At 30.8% G+C, this 18,969-nt stretch overlaps 7 protein-coding genes and 1 non-coding gene across 8 annotated transcripts; 3 read left to right on the top strand and 5 right to left on the bottom strand.

The window, feature by feature from the left end:
* Positions 1-107: 107 nt before the first annotated feature.
* Positions 108-4,813, bottom strand: abcG16 (ABC transporter G family protein; the record flags this gene model as incomplete). The annotated part of the gene is made up of 6 exons (XM_020574240.1): positions 108-3,199; positions 3,279-3,422; positions 3,501-3,546; positions 3,616-4,116; positions 4,221-4,568; positions 4,811-4,813. 6 exons carry the CDS (start codon positions 4,811-4,813, stop codon positions 108-110), a joined length of 4,134 nt encoding a protein of 1,377 aa, XP_020436312.1.
* Positions 4,814-5,280: 467 nt separating this feature from the next.
* On the bottom strand, positions 5,281-7,351 carry PPL_03271 (uncharacterized protein; the record flags this gene model as incomplete). Its single annotated transcript, XM_020574239.1, has 4 exons — positions 5,281-5,346; positions 5,504-5,935; positions 6,291-6,439; positions 7,180-7,351. 4 exons carry the CDS (start codon positions 7,349-7,351, stop codon positions 5,281-5,283), a joined length of 819 nt encoding a protein of 272 aa, XP_020436311.1.
* Positions 7,352-8,706: 1,355 nt separating this feature from the next.
* On the bottom strand, positions 8,707-9,303 carry PPL_03270 (uncharacterized protein; the record flags this gene model as incomplete). Its single annotated transcript, XM_077398154.1, has 2 exons — positions 8,707-8,776; positions 9,290-9,303. 2 exons carry the CDS (start codon positions 9,301-9,303, stop codon positions 8,707-8,709), a joined length of 84 nt encoding a protein of 27 aa, XP_077254275.1.
* A 1,082-nt stretch (positions 9,304-10,385) lies between these two features.
* On the bottom strand, positions 10,386-10,458 carry PPL_03269. Its single transcript has one exon. It is a non-coding gene; the product is annotated as a tRNA-Ile (tRNA).
* Positions 10,459-11,284: 826 nt separating this feature from the next.
* On the top strand, positions 11,285-12,712 carry PPL_03268 (alpha/beta hydrolase; the record flags this gene model as incomplete). The annotated part of the gene is made up of 5 exons (XM_020574238.1): positions 11,285-11,490; positions 11,549-11,989; positions 12,055-12,156; positions 12,259-12,359; positions 12,435-12,712. The coding sequence occupies 5 exons, from the start codon at positions 11,285-11,287 to the stop codon at positions 12,710-12,712; spliced, it is 1,128 nt and encodes a 375-aa protein (XP_020436310.1).
* Positions 12,713-13,678: 966 nt separating this feature from the next.
* PPL_03267 (uncharacterized protein) lies at positions 13,679-14,014 on the top strand (the record flags this gene model as incomplete). Its single annotated transcript, XM_020574237.1, has 2 exons — positions 13,679-13,721; positions 13,950-14,014. The coding sequence occupies 2 exons, from the start codon at positions 13,679-13,681 to the stop codon at positions 14,012-14,014; spliced, it is 108 nt and encodes a 35-aa protein (XP_020436309.1).
* A 248-nt stretch (positions 14,015-14,262) lies between these two features.
* rab21 (Rab GTPase) lies at positions 14,263-14,950 on the top strand (the record flags this gene model as incomplete). The annotated part of the gene is made up of 3 exons (XM_020574236.1): positions 14,263-14,356; positions 14,438-14,692; positions 14,820-14,950. The coding sequence occupies 3 exons, from the start codon at positions 14,263-14,265 to the stop codon at positions 14,948-14,950; spliced, it is 480 nt and encodes a 159-aa protein (XP_020436308.1).
* A 194-nt stretch (positions 14,951-15,144) lies between these two features.
* lin9 (RmlC-like cupin family protein) lies at positions 15,145-18,565 on the bottom strand (the record flags this gene model as incomplete). Its single annotated transcript, XM_020574235.1, has 9 exons — positions 15,145-15,217; positions 15,317-15,501; positions 15,571-15,675; positions 15,799-16,152; positions 16,230-16,351; positions 16,638-17,747; positions 17,842-17,862; positions 18,099-18,425; positions 18,556-18,565. The coding sequence occupies 9 exons, from the start codon at positions 18,563-18,565 to the stop codon at positions 15,145-15,147; spliced, it is 2,307 nt and encodes a 768-aa protein (XP_020436307.1).
* Positions 18,566-18,969: the final 404 nt, after the last annotated feature.

The following is an 18,969-nucleotide window of genomic DNA, read 5'->3' as shown; positions in this document are numbered from 1 at the left end:
ATAAAAAATTTGTTCATTTTGTTGTATTATTCATTATAAATATATAAATTTAAAACAACTTTAATTGTTACAATTATTCAAATTAAGCAAAATATTATTCTTTATTATTATTTTTTATACTTGAAAATTCTAGATGAAATTAGAATTAGTATTGTGAATACAAAGAATATTGACAAAAGTACGATGGAGTTAACTTTTGTTGCAGATCTATCTAGATTGAAAATCTCCAAGACTGTCTCGCCGTCTGGAATAGGACAGTATGGTTTGTACACTGTCAGAGTACTGTTGATTTTCACTGGTACCGGAATGTATTGGCCTGGCAAACAGGTGAATTTGATTCCACTTTGCATTTCATTGACTGTCAACGTCTCAACTGCATAACGAGTGAACGATATTTGGTAGAAGAATTTAAAGTAACTTGGAATAAACGATTCACGGATAATGAAGCCGGCAAACAAAGAGAAAATAGAGAACACTATTCCAGTGAGTTCGTTGGCGACACTCATGTTTGGACAGATCACACCTAACAACTGAGAGAAAATAATCAGTGTTTGGACATAGAGATAGTAGGTTAACATGAATATCCAGAATCTATGACCGTCTGCATATAATCCTGCCATCCAATAGACCGGTGCACTAAACAAACAAGAGTACATCATAGTAAATGGCATATCTGAGAGGATAGTACTAAAAATAAACGCCAAATGACGGTAGGTACCAGAATCCAATTCACGATACCACAGCGGTCTTTCTTCAAACATCGAAGGAATATTGGAGAGACAAGATATCGAAGCAAAAGTGGAAGAGAAGAAAATGAAAGAGATACGATCGTTCACGCCTTCCTGATCATTTCTAATCTGCCAGAATAGAGTTCCAGTGATGAAAGCCAAAACCAGTGATCTTATAGATCTGGTGATTACCACATTCTTCTTTCTCCATGCAGTGAGGAACGAACGTGTCATCAAGTGTGAAAATTGACGACGGAAATTCGATGCATGTTTGGTGGTAAAAGTGGTAGCCTTGAAACTGGAATGAATGGTATCGGAAGTCAAAGTTGCCAAATTAGCTCTATACTGATCGGAACCAAGATAGTTATCGATTACATCTGGTTTGTTTCCTGTGGTTGACTCTTCATCCTCAGCACAACCAACTCCATCTTGACAAATTATTTCATCCTGGCTAGTTGTTGTTGTTGCTTCTGTTTCTCTTTTAAACATTTTCACCAATTTCAGCACCCAACTGAATCTTGATTCACACAACTTGTCATGAGCAGCCATCCTAGATTGCAAATTGATAGACGCGGAATAGTCAAGTAGGAATTCCGCTGGATTTTTGTTGGCCGGACATTCAAATCCATAGGTTCTACAGTAGGAAATAATTTTTTCGGAATTCTTTCCTGCCTCGCCAAAATATGCAGTATAACCACCAGTGGTCAGTAGCAAAATGGAATCAAAGAGATTGAAAATGGTTTCTGCTGGCTGATGAATTGTACAGATCACCGATCTTCCATGGGTTGCCACCTTCTTTACAAGAGTCATAATCTTTTGAGCACTGACTGAATCTAGACCGGTAGTTGGTTCATCGAGGAATAGGATATCGGGATTACAAGCCAACTCCATTCCAATATTGACTCTCTTTCTTTGTTCCATTGAAATTCCATTTTCTGGTGTGCCAATGATAACATCGGCCAGTGGAATTAGCTCTAGTACATCGAGGATATAACATACGACATCACTCTTGTGAGCTTCACTGACATCTGGTGGCAATCTTAAATTGGCACTAAATGAAATAGCTTCTCTGATGGTCTGAGAGTTGGGAAGTCTGTCCTCTTGCTCAACATAGGCAATGTAACGATTGTAGAATTTGTCTCTTGGCTTTCCATTCACCATGATGTCACCACTGAGAATTCCATTTTTGGATCTGTTGGCAAGAATATCCAACAGGGTTGATTTGCCAGCACCAGAACTGCCCATCAATGCCACTAGAGTGCCTGGAACAACAAAACCATTGATATTGTCAAGTAGTGTACGAATGACTCTAGTGCCTCCAGACTTGGAAACATAGACTTGATATGTTAGATTGTGGAATGACAAGAAACAACCTTCACTCAGTCTCTTCTTCATTGCGACTACACCCGATGTTGATCTACGGATAAGTTTTTGTTGTCTGGCAAGAATGGAAGTGGTTACTGGTGGTGGATTATTTGGAATACTGTCGTATCTAAAATATCTGAGACCGATCAATGAGATGACCAAAGATACTATATACATGGCTAACAAGACAAACAGTGCTTGGAAACGATAGTTGAAATCGGTGGTGATATCTTTGGAATTGAGAAGTTGGTCACCGGTAGTAGTTGGACAGATACGACCTCCTTGATAACCATAGGGATAGCTGAGATTTAAGAGAGGATTGTTGGATGGCGGCAACAATTCGTCTGGTTCACAACGGTAGGTATGATCATGTACTTCATTGACAAGCAAAGCTTCGTACGACCACTTGAATGGCGAAACATAGTACATCCATTTCCAGTAGGTTGGAATTGAGATGTGTGGAATGATATATCCAGCCATGAGGAGCAACAAACAAAAGAAGGTTGGCGCGATAGTACTGGCGATGATTGGTGTCGATGAGAATACAGATACCGCTTTGGCGGTTCTGATTACCAGTGAATCGAGAACATAGAGTATCAAAAGGAAGTAGAGGAATTTGTTGATATCCGAACTTAGCCCTATCATCCAGTAGGAGAGATTGGTAAAGATAAAGACATCCCAGAAATTCCAAAAGAGGTCACAGATGACACCGGCAGAGAAATACGCAAAACTATGGTAGTATTTACAGTATTGTTGGTCATAGAAGATTGGTCTTTCTATAAAGAGTTGTTGGACACCTGCCAATGAACCGAAAACCACAAAGGTCAAGAGGAAAAAGGTAAGCGATGGAAGCAATTGGGTGGATTTCTGAGTGTTTCCAACATCAAAGAATAGACTACCAATCAAAAGGCCAAGAATGACACTCTTTAAAAATCTAGAGGTGAGAGAAGGACGATCTCTAAATGTCATAACAAATGCTCTTTTAATACAAAGTTTAATTTGATTAAAAAGTGATTGTTGAAAAAGATCTATCTTTGGTGCTACCAATCCAAATCTTTTTGCTTTTACAATTTCATCTCTAACAACTTTTAAATTCTCTTGATAAACTAGAAATAAATAATTAAAATAAATTAATATGCTTCTTTAAAAAAAATAATATTGATAATTAAATAAATATTAACTTACTATTTGATGATTCATAAGCAGAAATAAAATCATCAGTTGATTTTAATTCAACATCTGGATTTATTCTTGACAGTTCATAAACATTACTCAAGAATTCTGCAGGATTCTGAGTCTTTGGACAAAGTAATCCGTATTCTTTGTAAACTAATTATAAAATGATAATTATTAGTATAAAATAAAATGAAATATTAAAATTAAAAATTGTTTAATTTTAAAACATACATGGTAATACTTGATCTTTTGATCCAAAGAATGTAACTTGACCATCCTTCAACATTAGAATGTGTGTAAATAGAGAATAGAGCTCCTGAGACGGCTGAAGCAATGAAACCATTACTGGAACATGAGCACTTTCAGAGATTAGTTTGATGGAAGACAGCAATTCATAGGATGTAGTAGAATCTAACCCAGACGTAGGTTCATCCATGAATATTGTTTTGGCACCTTTGAATAGCTCGACGGCAACGGTCATACGCTTCTTTTGACCACCGGACACTCCACGAATAGACTGGTTACCAATGACGGTATCCTCTACGTGCTTCATACCCAACATCTCCAAAACTGTATTACGCAGCTGGTCTTGTTGTTCCTCTGGCAACTTTGATTGACATTGGATGCTAAAGTCTAGTGTCTCTCTCACGGTCAGTGTTGGAATATGGTTATCGGTTTGCGAAACATAAATATACTGAGTATGATGAGTCTTTGGATCGATTGGACAATTACCAAACAGCAGATCACCACTGACAACACCTCTACTTGGAATACGATTCGTCAAGCATTTAAACAATGTTGTTTTACCTGAACTTGGTCCAGCCAATAATAAAACCATCATTCCTGGCTATAAAACATTTAATTTGTAATAGAAAAATAAATTAATTGGTTAATATATTTTAAGCTAAATAAAAATTTTGTTTTCAATATAAATAAATAAATAAATTATACCTTTAAATAAAAAGAGATATTTGATAAAATATCAACTTTTTCCTTTGGTTTAAATAATTGCTTTCTTTCATAAACATCGTAGGATAAATGATTGACAATAACTGACTGTTCAGTGGAAGAATTGTTGGCACCGGTGAGTAACAAGAATCTTTCCATGATGGTTGTTTTTTCAGCATTGTAGATAACTGGTGTATTTGCGATGTCATGATTGTATTCAGCATATTGATTTACTGATAGGTTGGAAGTTGAAGATCTATCGCTGGTCAATTCATATTCACTTGGAAACAATTGATTTTCAATACGATCGATACTCTCTTTACGAATGAGATCCAACTCTATCTGTTGATTCTTCAAAATATTATTATTATTTTGACAAAGAATATTATTTGATCTATCAAATAAATTGTCATTATTATGGTTGTTATTGTTGCTACGGCTGCTGCTACCTAGATGAATATTATTATCTAAGCTGCCTCTATTATTATAAATTAGAGAAGGAGATGATTTTGAATATTTCAATGTTTTAGTTAATAACATAATTATTAATTATATATTACAATTAAATTATATCTAAAATAAATTTTACTTACCATTATTTATACTTGAATTATTATAACTTCAGTGGTATATCTTCACATCGATCTATTTGGAACCATGAAATAAATCTTTGATCGTATTACTATTTTAACAAAGGAAATAAAAATATTTGACTTTATCCATTTTAAAATAGAAATTTTAACATATTACTTTTATCGTAATTAAAAAAAAAAAAAAAAAACAAATAATAAAAAAATTTAGTCCTGGTTTTGTTTTTCACAACAAACAAACTTGTGATTGGTAGGAAACTGTGGTAAGTCCATCAGTGATGTTGCTTGTTGCAAAAAAAAAACAATTATTTTTTTTTTTATTGTTTTAAAAATAATAATTATTTTGTTTTTTTTTTTGTCGTTTGTTGGTGTAGATATACAAAGATTATTTATAGTTTTAATTTTATTTTTATAAAAAAAAAAAAAACTATAAATAAAAAAGATAAATAAATAAATAAATATATATATATTATTTAAAATCTATATAGTATTAAAAGTTGATTATTTCTGGTTTGATTTTCTGGTTGGGTGAAATTATTCTAATTAAATATATATATAATAATTATTATTATTATTTTAGAAAGGTGAATTCAATTTGCCTTTAAGATATAATTTGAGAGTGTATCGTTGTGTGTCTTTCTGTGAATAGTATATAGGTTGTATGAGGTGTGGAAATTGGTTGATGATATATTCTACACATTCCATTTTATAGGGTGACGGTGGGAAAAATGCAGATTCAATGGCTTCGTCTAGTGTGTCGCAGATTTGGTTGACTCTATTGATAGCGTAAGAGTGTTGTTCCAACTGTTGTTGTTGTAGATCCTGTTGGAAATCGTTTGGCTGATGTTGATAAATATTCAGCAGATACTGGAGAACTTCTAGTGAATTTCCAATTGCCGCTGCCAGAATGGAGCCACTGTATCTGATGATGTGTCTTTGTGAATTAACTGATTCAATTTGATCGTTTGTTGTGGCAGTAGTAGTGTTGTTGTTAGTTGTCGTCATCATCGTTGTTGTTGTTGATATATTATTTCCACCGCCAAGTTGTTGTTGTTGATTCGACAATATATATTGAATATTTTGTAATGGACATTTAAATAACAGGTTATTGTGTATCTGTTCGAAATTCTTTAGGTAACCAAGTTCAACCAGTTCCTGTACGTCTTTGACATCGCAGTTCTGGAGCACCAGTTCAAAGATGGAATTGACTGAACTCCATGTGATGTAGCGCGATTTGTTGTCGGGGTGCATCACCCACTTGAATTCTTCAATGGTCGTCCCATTGACATCGAGCGAGTAGACAAGTCGCCAGTTTTTTGAGTAGCTATCGATGAAGATGCAATCGGTGATGAGAATCTGTTTGAGATTTCCAACGACCAGAGTCTGGTATTTGCGAAAGAAGAACTTTACCATTCGACTCTCTTTGAGATGGATAAAGAGTTCCGATGAGACACACTGCGAGTACTGAATGAGATACTCAAACATTTCGATGCTGTCCTGTATGAACTTGTCGTCGGCGACAACTGGTGTCTTTTGATGCACGAGCAGACATTGCTGCATCGATTCGAGCGGCACCGATAGCGACATGCCGTTGAGCAGAGTGGCAATGTGTCGAACGATGACGAGGTTGCGCTTCTCAATGGCGTCGTTCAACTCTTTGTAGATAAATGCGAGTCGACTGCGCGGTTTGTCACCAATGAGCAGCTGGTAGACGGCGGCATCCGTACAGTCGCCAGCTGCCATTGGCGAATTGTGATAGCGATTCAAAAGTGATTTAAAAGTTTGGTTGGCGCCAACCCGCTCTACTACATACTGCACGATCGGCAGCGACCCGCAACGATGCAGATTCTCAATGAACCAACTATCCCAATTTTCAGTGATGAGTTCCAGCAGTTCCACCGTTGCATAGCGCAGCGTATTGTGGTTGCGCGCCAGCAGCGCAAAGTAAGCTTTGTAGCGCGTGTCGTCACTCGTGCAGCGCTCCACCAAGAGTCGCATGGTTTCGGGTGAGCGCAGATTGATCCGCCGCTGATGCTGATGATGCTGTTGTTGTTGTTGCTGCAATTTCAAACAATAGAATTCAAAGAGCGCGTAATGATTGTTGGCAAGCGTCAGTTGGATGCACCGATCGAAATCGTCGGGATGCGAATCTATAGGGTGATAGTTGGTGGTGGGAATCTCACCAAACTTGGCAAGTTCGACCATACATTGAAATTTGTCAAAGTGTTGCACACCAATCACGCTTGCAATGCGTTGAAACAGTGCTTGCTCATTGATTGCGCGGCATATCAGCTGAAATCCAATGTGATTAATGACAAACTTGGTGTGGTCGCCAGTCGCTTCAAACTCGCGGAACTTGTCCAAAAACAAACCTGTATACCGATTGAGCAGCATCCACTCGACATCGCCAATCTCATTGTACCGATAGCATCGCTTGCCTATTCCAACCACAAACTTGTGAATACGATATACATTACAGAATATAATATTACTAATATATTTATTATTCAATATGATTTGGAAATAATTCTTTTGCAAAGACATTATTAAATAGATATATATATAAAGAAAAGAAAAAGAAAAATTAACCAAACAAACAAACAAACAAACTTTACTTTCTTTTTTTTTCTTTTTTTCTTTTTTTTAGTATTTAATTTTAAAAAAAAAAAAAAAAAAAAAAAGTTAACTTGTTGTTTTTGTTTTTGTTTAATTATAGTTATACTTTTTTTTTGTTTTTCACTCAAGTTGTTATCTATTTATAGTATTGGTATTGATATTATATTGGATATGTGGAGCAGTGTGTTTAAATTAATTAACTAATCAATTAATTGTAATACAATGATAGAAAGAGGAAAATTCGAATTTAAAAGGTGGTGATGTTATTTTTTTGTAAGTTTATTTAAATATTAAAATGTGTTTAATTACTTAATTCATGAATGTTTTTAATAGTAAAAAAAAAAATCATATGAAAAATTACAAAAAAAAAAAAAAGTGATTTTTTCTCATCATAATTAATTAATTTAATTAATTAATTAACTATCATCAACCCATTTCTATTTTTGGAAAAAAAAAACAAAAATCTTTAGATTGAATAGATTTTTTTTTTTTTTTGTTTTTTAAAATCAAAATACGTTACTATTTTATATTATTCGAACAACAAAATATAATTGTTATCATCGGATTTTTAGAATAGTAAGAAATTTTGTCTTTTTTGTTGTTGTCTTTTAGAAATTGAATCAAAAATAATGTTGTTGTATGACAAGTTGATTCATAAGTAATTGTTGATTCACTATCATTTTATTTATTTTAAATTAAACTATTAGTTTAATTTATGTCATTATCTTTTAAAAGTTTGATTTACTTCAAATTAACTAAATATTGGTTATAAAATCTTTTATTTTTGTCTAAAGATTTAATTATTATCTATTGAAATCTCCATAATTGTTAATTGTTATTTCCTCTATCTATACTACACTGTATATGTTGGTAGAATTATAGAAGACATTAACATTATGTTTGAAGTAAAACCAAAGTTAATACAAATGGATTTTTCTGATCAAAGGTAATATAAAATGTAAATATCTTGTGTAAAATTAAAAGATGAAAGGGTTGATCAATTTGGAATGAAAATCCGAATGTCTTTTTGTAAAAGTCATGGCCATTACTTTAGCTTGGTCTTTCACAAAATCCAATTTATAAAGAAATTCATAAATGTTTTCTTCAAATAAAGTGTATTGAACAAATTATCCATAGCTAACTATTGTCAACAATACCAACAATCTCTTTAAAAGTTTTGATTTACATATTGACTTGATTCTAATGAAATTAATAAAGAATCAAAATGATCGCAAATATAGTATTTTTTTATTCAATAAATCTCGTTTTTCTCAAATTAGATTTTATAGTAGAGCATCAGAGATTTGTTTCTTACTACATTGGTAATCACATCTTGTCTCTTCATATTCTGAACTATAAAGAAATCAAGATAGTAGCTGCTAGATAATATTAATTTAATATAAAAATTTAATCTTTATTTTTTCTATAAGTACAAAGTAATATGTATTCAAATATAGAAAAAACCAACTAATAAAAAATTAAATTAAAAAATAAAGAAAAATACAATTATAGTTATAGATTAAGATATCTAGAAATCAAATACTTGAATATTAGAGAATAGATCCAATTTATAGTTATAATTTTTTTCAAAATTCTATTTGATAATCTATAGATTATCAATATCAACACTGTATAACTCTATCGATTCAAATATTTCAACCTGAAAATAAATAACAATCCTATGAAAGAAGTATTTCAAAAAAAAGATAACAAACATTTCCATATGGATTAATTCATCCATTGATATTAATATTTCATATTTTCTTTTTTTATCTTCTTCTATTATACTTCATTTTCATTAATTATATATTTTGATTCAAACCCCAACAGGAAACACTTTATTCAAAAAAACATAAATGACTTTACTCCGAGGATCTCATATTTACATTAAAATTACTATTTTTTTATCCTCTAACTATTAATTAATCTTTCTATTCCTTTCTTTCCTTTTTCTAATTTAATTACTATAACTCTCTTGTTCTAATGAATTGAAGAACTTCGTTACCGTAGACTTATAATTGAAGTTCAGTATTCTTTTATCAAAATTGGATTATAAATTAAAACCATTCAATAAAAATAATCATTATTGTTCAACTCCAAATCACAACATATAATTTGTATTCAAATATCTATCAGCTTATATCCGAACATATCTTGTTACCATAAACCACAATAAATAAAGTAAATTTTCTTTTAATACCTACTCTGTATGATCTGTTTTGGATATTATTCTAGATTGGATGGTCATAGTTCAAATATTAAAAAATGAATGTGTTCTAGATATTATACAAAGCTTCTCCTATATATTTATCAATTCTACCCAACACAAAGATAGTGATCGAAGAAAGAAATCATTACCTTATTTCAATTACCCTTTCAAAAAAGGGATCTTAGAAGGTGGCTCTTTACCTTCCGGTTGACCTGAAGCAATGGTAGAGGAGATCGGAGCTTAGATGATGTCAGGTTAGATTTGATTAGATCAGTCGGGAGTGTATCTGGAGGAGCACTGGCAGGAGTAACATCATGAAACAAAGTAGTAGTCGACTGGTGTTGATTTGTTACTGTTTTTTTCAAGATCACTCATTCTTAGATCGTTTGTGGTGGTTGTTGGATCCGTAGATGCTGTTGATTCATAATCTTACCGACTTATCGCTTGGTTCTTCACCAGTGCACCTGATGCCAAAGCAAAGTTCACCGCTTTGATGTCTTTGGACAGGTCTTGCTTTCACTGGAATGATGGTGGTCTGAATTTGTGGGATCTATCGCTTCGTTCTGCTAGAGAAATGCTCATCAGTTTCTTTAAGAAGAAACAAAGCTCTAGATCCAGAAACTGATGAGCATTTCTTTAGCACTTGACCACAACCCAGGTGTCCAGTGTAAAAATACCAGACTTCAAAACTTACAAAATCGAAAGTTTTTTTTTTTTGGTTCGCGTGCGGGGATCCAGTTTAATAAAATTAGTTGCTCGATGCAGGGATCGAACCTGCGACCGTGGCGTTATTAGCACCACGCTCTGCCGACTGAGCTAATCGAGCTTTGTTGTTTGTAAATTCAAATTTTCCGCTTTTATTTCCAACCTTTATTTTTTTAAAAAAATAATGATCAAAGAGCTAATTAAACTTCGATGTTTGAAAATTTTATTAGGTGTCTTATTTCTAACCAAAATTTTAAAATTAAAAATCTATTTTGTTCGCTGGCACTTGGTAATTGATAATTATGAATTTATTAATACAAACTAATCTAAACGAATAATTATAACAAAAGACAGAATTAAATAGAATTGTTTATTTTATTGTAGTGAGAATGATCAAATATTGATAATCAAAAGAACACTTATTAACAAACAATTGTGTTGTTTTCAATCTTGTTTAAAGATTTATAAGAAAAAAATGATGGATGGGTGATTTAACCAAATGGAAGGGGTATGTAGTTATAATGTGGTTTGTGACATCCTAAAAATATATAATATACAACATCTATTATAATGGAATCAAACATAAGTATTAATAGTATTAAGGTTTTTGTGTCACTACTTAATTGTTGTTGTTATTTTATATAAAAGTGAGGGAGTTTGAGAAGTAGGTGTTAATTATTGTTATTGTTTACATGTTGTTTTTGTCACTGTTGTTATTGATGATGATGATGATTGATTAAGTTTGTTGATTGAATAATAATTAGTGTACACCAATTTAAACTTTAAATACACTATTTTGAATAAAATAAAATAAAATTGTTGGTTGGCTGATTGATTTAAAAGCATATTGTAAAACTTTTGATTTGTTTTTTTTTTAATAGTTTTATTTTAGTATTGGATAAAAAGATTAAATTGGAATAGGAAATTGTTTCTGTTTGTTAAAAAATATGGATATGAAGTTAATTGATAATATATGTGACAATTTAATTAGACAACCAAAAAGATATTATAAAATAGATCAACTTATACCAAAAGAATTTTTCTACCAATATGATTTCTATATTCGTGAGGATTTCATTGTAAGAAATAAATTTGGAATTGCATTAAAATGTAGTCATTATAAACCACCATATCCATGTTATAAAAACAATCAGTAAGTTAATGAAAACAAACAAAATAAAACAAAGTTTATTAATATCAATCATATTTAGAACATTTCCATGTGTAATATATTGTCATGGAACAGGTGGAAATCGATTGGAATGTTTAGAGATAATTAGATTTCTTTTGCCTCTTAATATTACAGTGGTATCATTTGATTTCAGTGGATGTGGAATGAGTGGAGGTAGAAACAACACCAGTGGGTATAATGAAAAATATGATATCGGTGCAGTAGTAAAGTATATCAAGGAGTGTGGACATACAAGCTCGATTGGACTCTGGGGAAGAACAGCTGGTGCAGTAGCTTCCATTCTCTATGCCAAAGAAGATCCAACGATCTCCTCTATGATTCTGGACACTCCGTTCTCCTCGCTGTCACAGTTGATCGAAGAGAACTACATAGCACCAATGAAACTACCAAAGATTGTAAGCACCCTTTACATGCTTATAATCAAGAATAAAATTAAAATGGCTGCACATTTCAGTGTTAGGTATGTAATAATCAATAAATAAGCTGCCAAGTTATATGATTTTTCTAACATAAACAAAACAATAGTTCACTAGATATTGCGTCAGCCGCCCAAAATATATATATTCCAGCTATATTTGTTCATGACAAACAAGATAAATTTATATTGAACCATCATTCCGACCAAGTGTAAATATATAAACATATTTGATATATATAACTTTGACTAATGATAAACTTTTATCTGAACAACTAAAGATATAATAAATATTCAGGTGATAAATATAATAGAGCATTCATTGATGGTGAAAGAAGTCCATCATTTTATAATAGTGCTGCTCTATTCTTTAGTAATATATTAAATCCACCACGCGATATTCAATGTGTCTATGGTAAGTGTTTAAAAAAAAAAAAAGATTAAGAAATATCGAAAAAAATAGATATTAATTAAAATACTACTATAAAAGATGAAGACGATATTAGATTGGTAACGATTCCACTCGAGTATAATAACAAGAGTGATAACAACAGTTACAACAATCTTAATACAACAGTAATGAGAACAATGAGTAGTAGTTGCTTTAGATTACAACAACAACAAGAAGATATTATTGTTCATAACAACAAAGACAACAAAATTATAATTGATGACAACCAAGAACAAAATTGTTTTGGCAATAGGCTGAATTCAAAACTTGCTCTAAAAACAATAAAAGAAGAACAACTCTCGATTGATATCAAATGAAGTTACAAAAATATTGTAAGACAAAAACACCCACCAATTGGCAGTTAAAAAAAACAGTAAATAATTAATAAAAATAAATGTTGTATTGTATTTGTCAAACTTTTTAACACCCCCAGGTTTTAATTTCGTAATATATTTTTAATTAAAAAAAAACAACAACAACAATAACAAAAATCTTTGAAAAACAAATAAAATATATTAATTTAAATACTTTTTGGTTGTGTTCTTTGATTAGATGATAGAAGAATTTGCAAATCACACTCAAACTAACTATTTATTATTTTCAAAAACAAAACTGTATCATAAAAAAAAAGATAGATAAATTAAAAATAAAATAAATTGTAAAAACAAAAAAAAAAAAGAATTAAAAATTTAATTAAAAAAAACAATTTTATAGATTTTTTAACAAAAAAACAAAAAAAGTAAAAGGTAAATTATCCTACTTGCAAGTCTTCACTTTAATTCCACTCTCTTCTTCACAAGACTTTTCATTCTGCATAAAAAATTCATTTTTTTAAATTGTTCAATTAATTTTTTTTTTTTTTTTTGTAGTGAATTCTCGTTGTTTAAAGATTACACATTTTTCACCATAATTCCCTTATTTGTTTTTATTTTATTTTTCCATTATTACTTGCAAATAATACTATAGTTAAATTCACCTTTTTGATATTTTCACTTTTTTCTTCTACTCTCTTGTTTTTTGTTTTTTGAAAATATCAAGTAGTTTATAAATTTTTTCAATTTTTTTTTTAATTTTGTTATGTATGTATACGTTGCTAGCACTCATTCCAATTGATTTTGATAAAGAATAGAGAATAAAACAAAACAAACAAAAAGTAGAGAATCAACTTCTCATTATCTCATCACACATAGATTATCAAGTTTAGTTTAATTTACTAATCAACCAATAATTAATAAATAACATAGGTATTATATATATATATAGATATTGAGAACTCATAAATAATGGATTCTGAGAAAGGTTTTAAAGTTGTACTTCTTGGTGAAGGTATGTCAAAATATACTACTCTACTACTACTACTACTACTACTACTACTCTACTACTCATACTGCAGTATTCTCTTCTCTACACTCCTCAAAAACAAAGCAAAGCATAACATAGCAAGCAATATACAACAAGCACATATGGTTATAATGATGATTTGATGATGAAGACGATTTGGAGTAGATATTGTAGAGACATATAAAATTAACAGTGGAGTTAAAAATAACATAGCAGTCAATCGATATAATAATAATAATAATAATAATACAGGTGTTGCAACAGAGAATATTGGTTAATTAATCATCATTATAATTACAGCAAAGCAAAGCAAAGTGGAGTGGAGTGAGTGGAGTGTAGTAGAATGGAGTGGAATGGAGTGGAGTTGAGATTTTAATTAATAGTAAATCATTTAATAACATTAAATATAAATAATAATATAGGTTGTGTTGGAAAGACTTCAATTGTGCTTAGATACATTCAAAATACATTCAATGATAAACATTTGATGACACAGAATGCTGGATTCTTCCAGAAGAATATAAATATGGCCGGAAAGAGAGTTTGTTTAACTATTTGGGATACGGCTGGTCAGGAGAGATTCCATGCACTTGGACCAATTTATTATAGAGGATCACAAGGTATAATTTAAATATTGATATTGATCAACAATAACAACAACATTGCTAACATTCTTTATATTGTTATTTATTTATTTTTAGGTGCACTGGTAGTATATGATATTACAGATAATGATTCATTTATAAAAGCAAAGAATTGGATTAAAGAGTTGAAAGCCATGTTGGGTAATGAGATTGTATTATGTATAATTGGAAATAAGTGTGACTTGGAAAAGACTAGAGTGATCCCATTGGAGGAGGCAGAGGCATACGCGCAATCAGTAGGTGCCAAACATTATAGTACATCAGCTAAATTGAACAAAGGAGTCGAAGAACTGTTCTTGGATTTAACAAAGAGTAATTATTATCTTTAAATAACATCAACAACAAACAATTGAGATCATCGTCATCATTGTTTAAACATACATGTACTAACCTAAAAATAAAACAATCAAATCAAATCAAATCAAATCAAATCAAACAGGAATGTTATCAAAAAGTACAGTTAGCACATCAGGATCATCGAATCAATCTTCAACCACTTCAAACAGACAAGAAAGAATTCCAATTGTGCCTGAAGATTCATCAAATAAACAAGAAGGATGTTGCAAATAGATTCATTCAATTAGTTATATAATAGTAATAATAATAATAAATCTATCATTTTAAAATGTAATGTAAAAAGTCAACTCTCAAAGTTTCAAGATTTCTTTGACATTCGCATGATATCGACCTCTTTTTTCTTTTGCACAAGATATTTTTTTTTTGCAATTTTTGGATTAAATTGCAAAAAAAAACTATTTATTTATTTATTTTTCCATTTGGGCTGATATTATTTTATCTCTAAGTTGGTAAACAGTTTCTTGAATTTGATTATACAAACTAAATTATAAAAAACAAAAACAAAAAAAAAGATTAGATTAGATATTATTTTTTTTTTAAAAAAAAGATTAAATGAGATATCTTATTTTTGTAACTTACTTGATATTATCAATTGAATTTGGTTTGATTTGACTCAGACAATTATCTAAAAGATTAGAAATGTCTTGATCTGTAAGCTCAGTGTTTAAACATGATTGCTTCAAGACATACAATGTCGAAATACAACCATGCACCATTTTCTTTAAATTCTCATCGATTGCTTGATTATTGTCATCTTTAAATATCTGTTTTTAATTCCAAAATTGATTAGTAAACTATTTAAAATGTAATCTTTTTTTGTTAATTATAATTACTTTATAAACAAATTTCCCTGATTGTTGTCGAATTGAATTGATTAGATCTGCAATTAAATATTGTTGGACTTGTGGTTGAGTGAAATCATTATTAGCTGCACGATTCTATTATTGTTATAATTATAATTATTATTATTGTTGTTGTTGGTTTCAAATATATAGTTAGTTAGTAAACAATCGAACATGTTTCTATATGTTATAATTATATAATAGTACAGTACTACATACATGTAAATTATGATCTCTTTTAAAAATCTCTAGTAGTGTTGTTAAAATTTTGTTTAGATATTCTAAATCGACTACCGCCTTGGAGTATTCGATTTGGAATGATTCAGGGAAACCATCGAGTAGCATCTCCTCTGCTTGATTGTTTAGATTTGTCAGATGTAATATCAATGCTTCTTTCTTCTCCAAAACAACGATGAGACCCAATACCAAAATCAATGGTGTCTTTTGACTTTGTTCCTGTGCCATTTGATTTTCATTTTGAACAGCGGTATCTGCATTGTCCGAGTTTTTATTACCATTATTCGAATAAATATAACTTGATTCTATTATACTTCTAATATTCTTTTCTATAGACTTTACCATTAAAAATAATAATAATAACAAAAAATTAATATTTCAAAATCCAGCTTTAATTTCCATATATTACTTACCATAACACATATATCTGAAATATTATCAATTATATTGGTTGCATCGTTTTGAATTGAATATGTTTTGGTGTCTGGTAAATAATTTAAAACAATACCTTTTTGTATTGTATTATTTTGTACATCTAAAACAATAACAATAAATTTAGTTTGTTTGGTTTATATCATAATTATAATAACAATTTAAACTACTTACATAATACTTTTGAATTTCTTTGTATAATTAAAATTTAAAAAAGTCATCGTTTGCCATTGAATGTCTGATCTTTTCTCTGGATTGATAGAGTTTCTCTCTTGCCTCCTGGAAGAATGACTGTGAGAGACGTCTTGGCTTTTTCATTCTCGATCGTATTTCGTTCCACTCGATTCTCGTTAGTTTCCTGACTTTGCCAATTCCGATTTGATTCAAACATGTCTGGAATTCATTGTAGAAATAGAATGGAGCCTCTACATCACTGTAGAACCATTCATACATTGCCCATTTGCCAGATAGTGATAGCTTATATCTAGCTATATTGTTAGTGCCACTCGCACTACCACCGCTACTCTCATCCAATATTGAATGACTGTTACTAACGCTATCCACCACTGGTAACGGTAGATGTGTATGTGAGTTTGTAAGAAAGTTTTGTAGTCTTTTCTGTATGGTTTGTTGAGTTTCTTGTGTTGGTAAGACAATCTGTTGTTGTTGTTTGTTATTGCTATTATTATTGTTGTTATTATCACCAGTCAATGCAGGCGATGATGTATTGCTGTTGTTATTACTGTTATTGTTGCTATTGCTCATGGAGAGTAGTGTTCCATAGGCACCGCTCTCGTCCAATGCTGTCGTTTGAAGTGGTGACAGTGCTGGATCGAACGATGATCCGATTGCAGGTAATGACAATGGTGGTGTGCTTTGCTTCATCATTTTACCTCTGAGTTTGGCAGGTAGGTTACTAGCTGCCTGGTATTCATCACCAACTAAATCACCAACATTATTATTACTATTCTGTTTCGATGGAGTGTTAATAGGCGATGAAGAAATAGTTGTTGATTTTCTCTTTCTAGGTGTCATATTAGAGGAAGATGGTGAGCTGGAAGTTGTAGTTGTTGTCGTAGTAGTTGTTGTACTACTAGATTTCGCTGGAGAATCTGTAAATAAACGTCTGGATCTTGTTTTTGTTTGTGATTTTTGTTGTTCTACATCCATATTATTATTATTATTATTATTATTGTTATTATTATTATTATTATTATTGGATGATGTCGTTCTACTTGTCCTTCCAGATCTACTCGGTGTTGTATTTATAAAATCTGAAGGTATTTGTGGCGATGATGATGATTGTTGTTGTTGTTGTTGTTGTTGATATTGTTGATGGTGATTTTGATGATGAATATTATTGTTGTTATGATGTTGTTGTTTCAATGGTGTAAGTGATTCATTTCTAGTGGAGCGAATAGGATTTAAACTGGTATAGGCAGGTGTCGATGAAGAAGTTTGCTTTGAAGCACTACCAGGTGTTGTTGGTGCTTTTTTATCTGTCAAGAGAGAATTAGTCAATTAAAATCATAATCATTATCATTATCTTTTTTTTTTTTTTTTTTGATTCTCCTGAACATATGAATGACTTACTTTGAATTGCAGCACAAACACCTTTGACAATGTAATGAAAAATATCGGGTGAACTACATTCCTGAAGCTCCGAACTCACTAGACCATAGAGATTCTCAAGCATCTCCTCTGTTCGCGCAGGGAATCGTTTTATAACTGTTTTCCAATCGGGTTTAAATTCTTTAACACCTTTTTGTTTTTCGAAATAGTAATAATTAAATTAGTTTCAAACTATTATAATGGTATTATATATATATAGAATTAATTAAAAATCATACAATTATAAAATTCATTTGATTCTTGTGTAGACCAAGGTGGACCAACTGGAAATTCATTTTCATAAGTTTGTTGTTGCTGTTGCTGTTGTTGTTGTTGTTGTTGATTGTAGTTTTGTTGATGATGTTGAGACTGTTGCTGATAGCTATTATTATGCTGTGAATGATGTGTATTGATGTGACTTTCTTCCTGTGTGTTTAAAAGTTGATGTTCGATATTAGAGATACCCGCTGCAATGATTGAGTTGAATGAACTACTACTACTACTATTATTATTGTTATTATTGTTACCACCGGTGGATGTACTTCTTTTCTTTTTAAGAGGTGAGTCTAAATCATATCATTATTATAGATAGAGAGAGAGTAATTAGAGAGAAAGAGAAGAAGTTTAAAATGTGTTAAAAAAAAACTACTGTAAGTATATTGATCAAATATGATTGCCAATCACATTTATATTTACTTTGACTCATAGCTTCATTGTTTTTTTTTGTTTTTGTTTTTGTAATCAAAAGTAAAGTTGGTGCAACTAGTTACTATTTTACTGTTTGAAGCAGACAGAGAGCACAGACTACTACTTTTTTTCAACTTGATTTACTAAATAACCACTAAACTTTGTAATTATATTTTGATATCAAGTTCCTTAATATCCTATATTAAAAGTTTGATTTTAATGAATGACTCTGATGATTGATAATTTTTTCAAAAGAATTTTTCAAATTTAAATATTCAAATTTTTTATCATTTTGATTGAACTTCAGATTGGATGATTTTGAAAAAAAAAAAAAAACAAAACAAAACAAACAAAACAATAAGTTCAAAAGATATGTTAGTATTTGCTTTGAAATAAAATAACAATCGATCTTCAATTTTCAAT

Source organism: Heterostelium album, assembly GCF_000004825.1.
Source record: "Heterostelium album PN500 unplaced genomic scaffold PPL_scaffold3, whole genome shotgun sequence".
NCBI classification, from domain to species: Eukaryota; Evosea; class Eumycetozoa; order Acytosteliales; family Acytosteliaceae; genus Heterostelium; species Heterostelium album.
The sequence above is the reverse complement of the archived record's forward strand: the minus strand, read 5'-3'. Positions and strand labels throughout refer to the sequence as shown.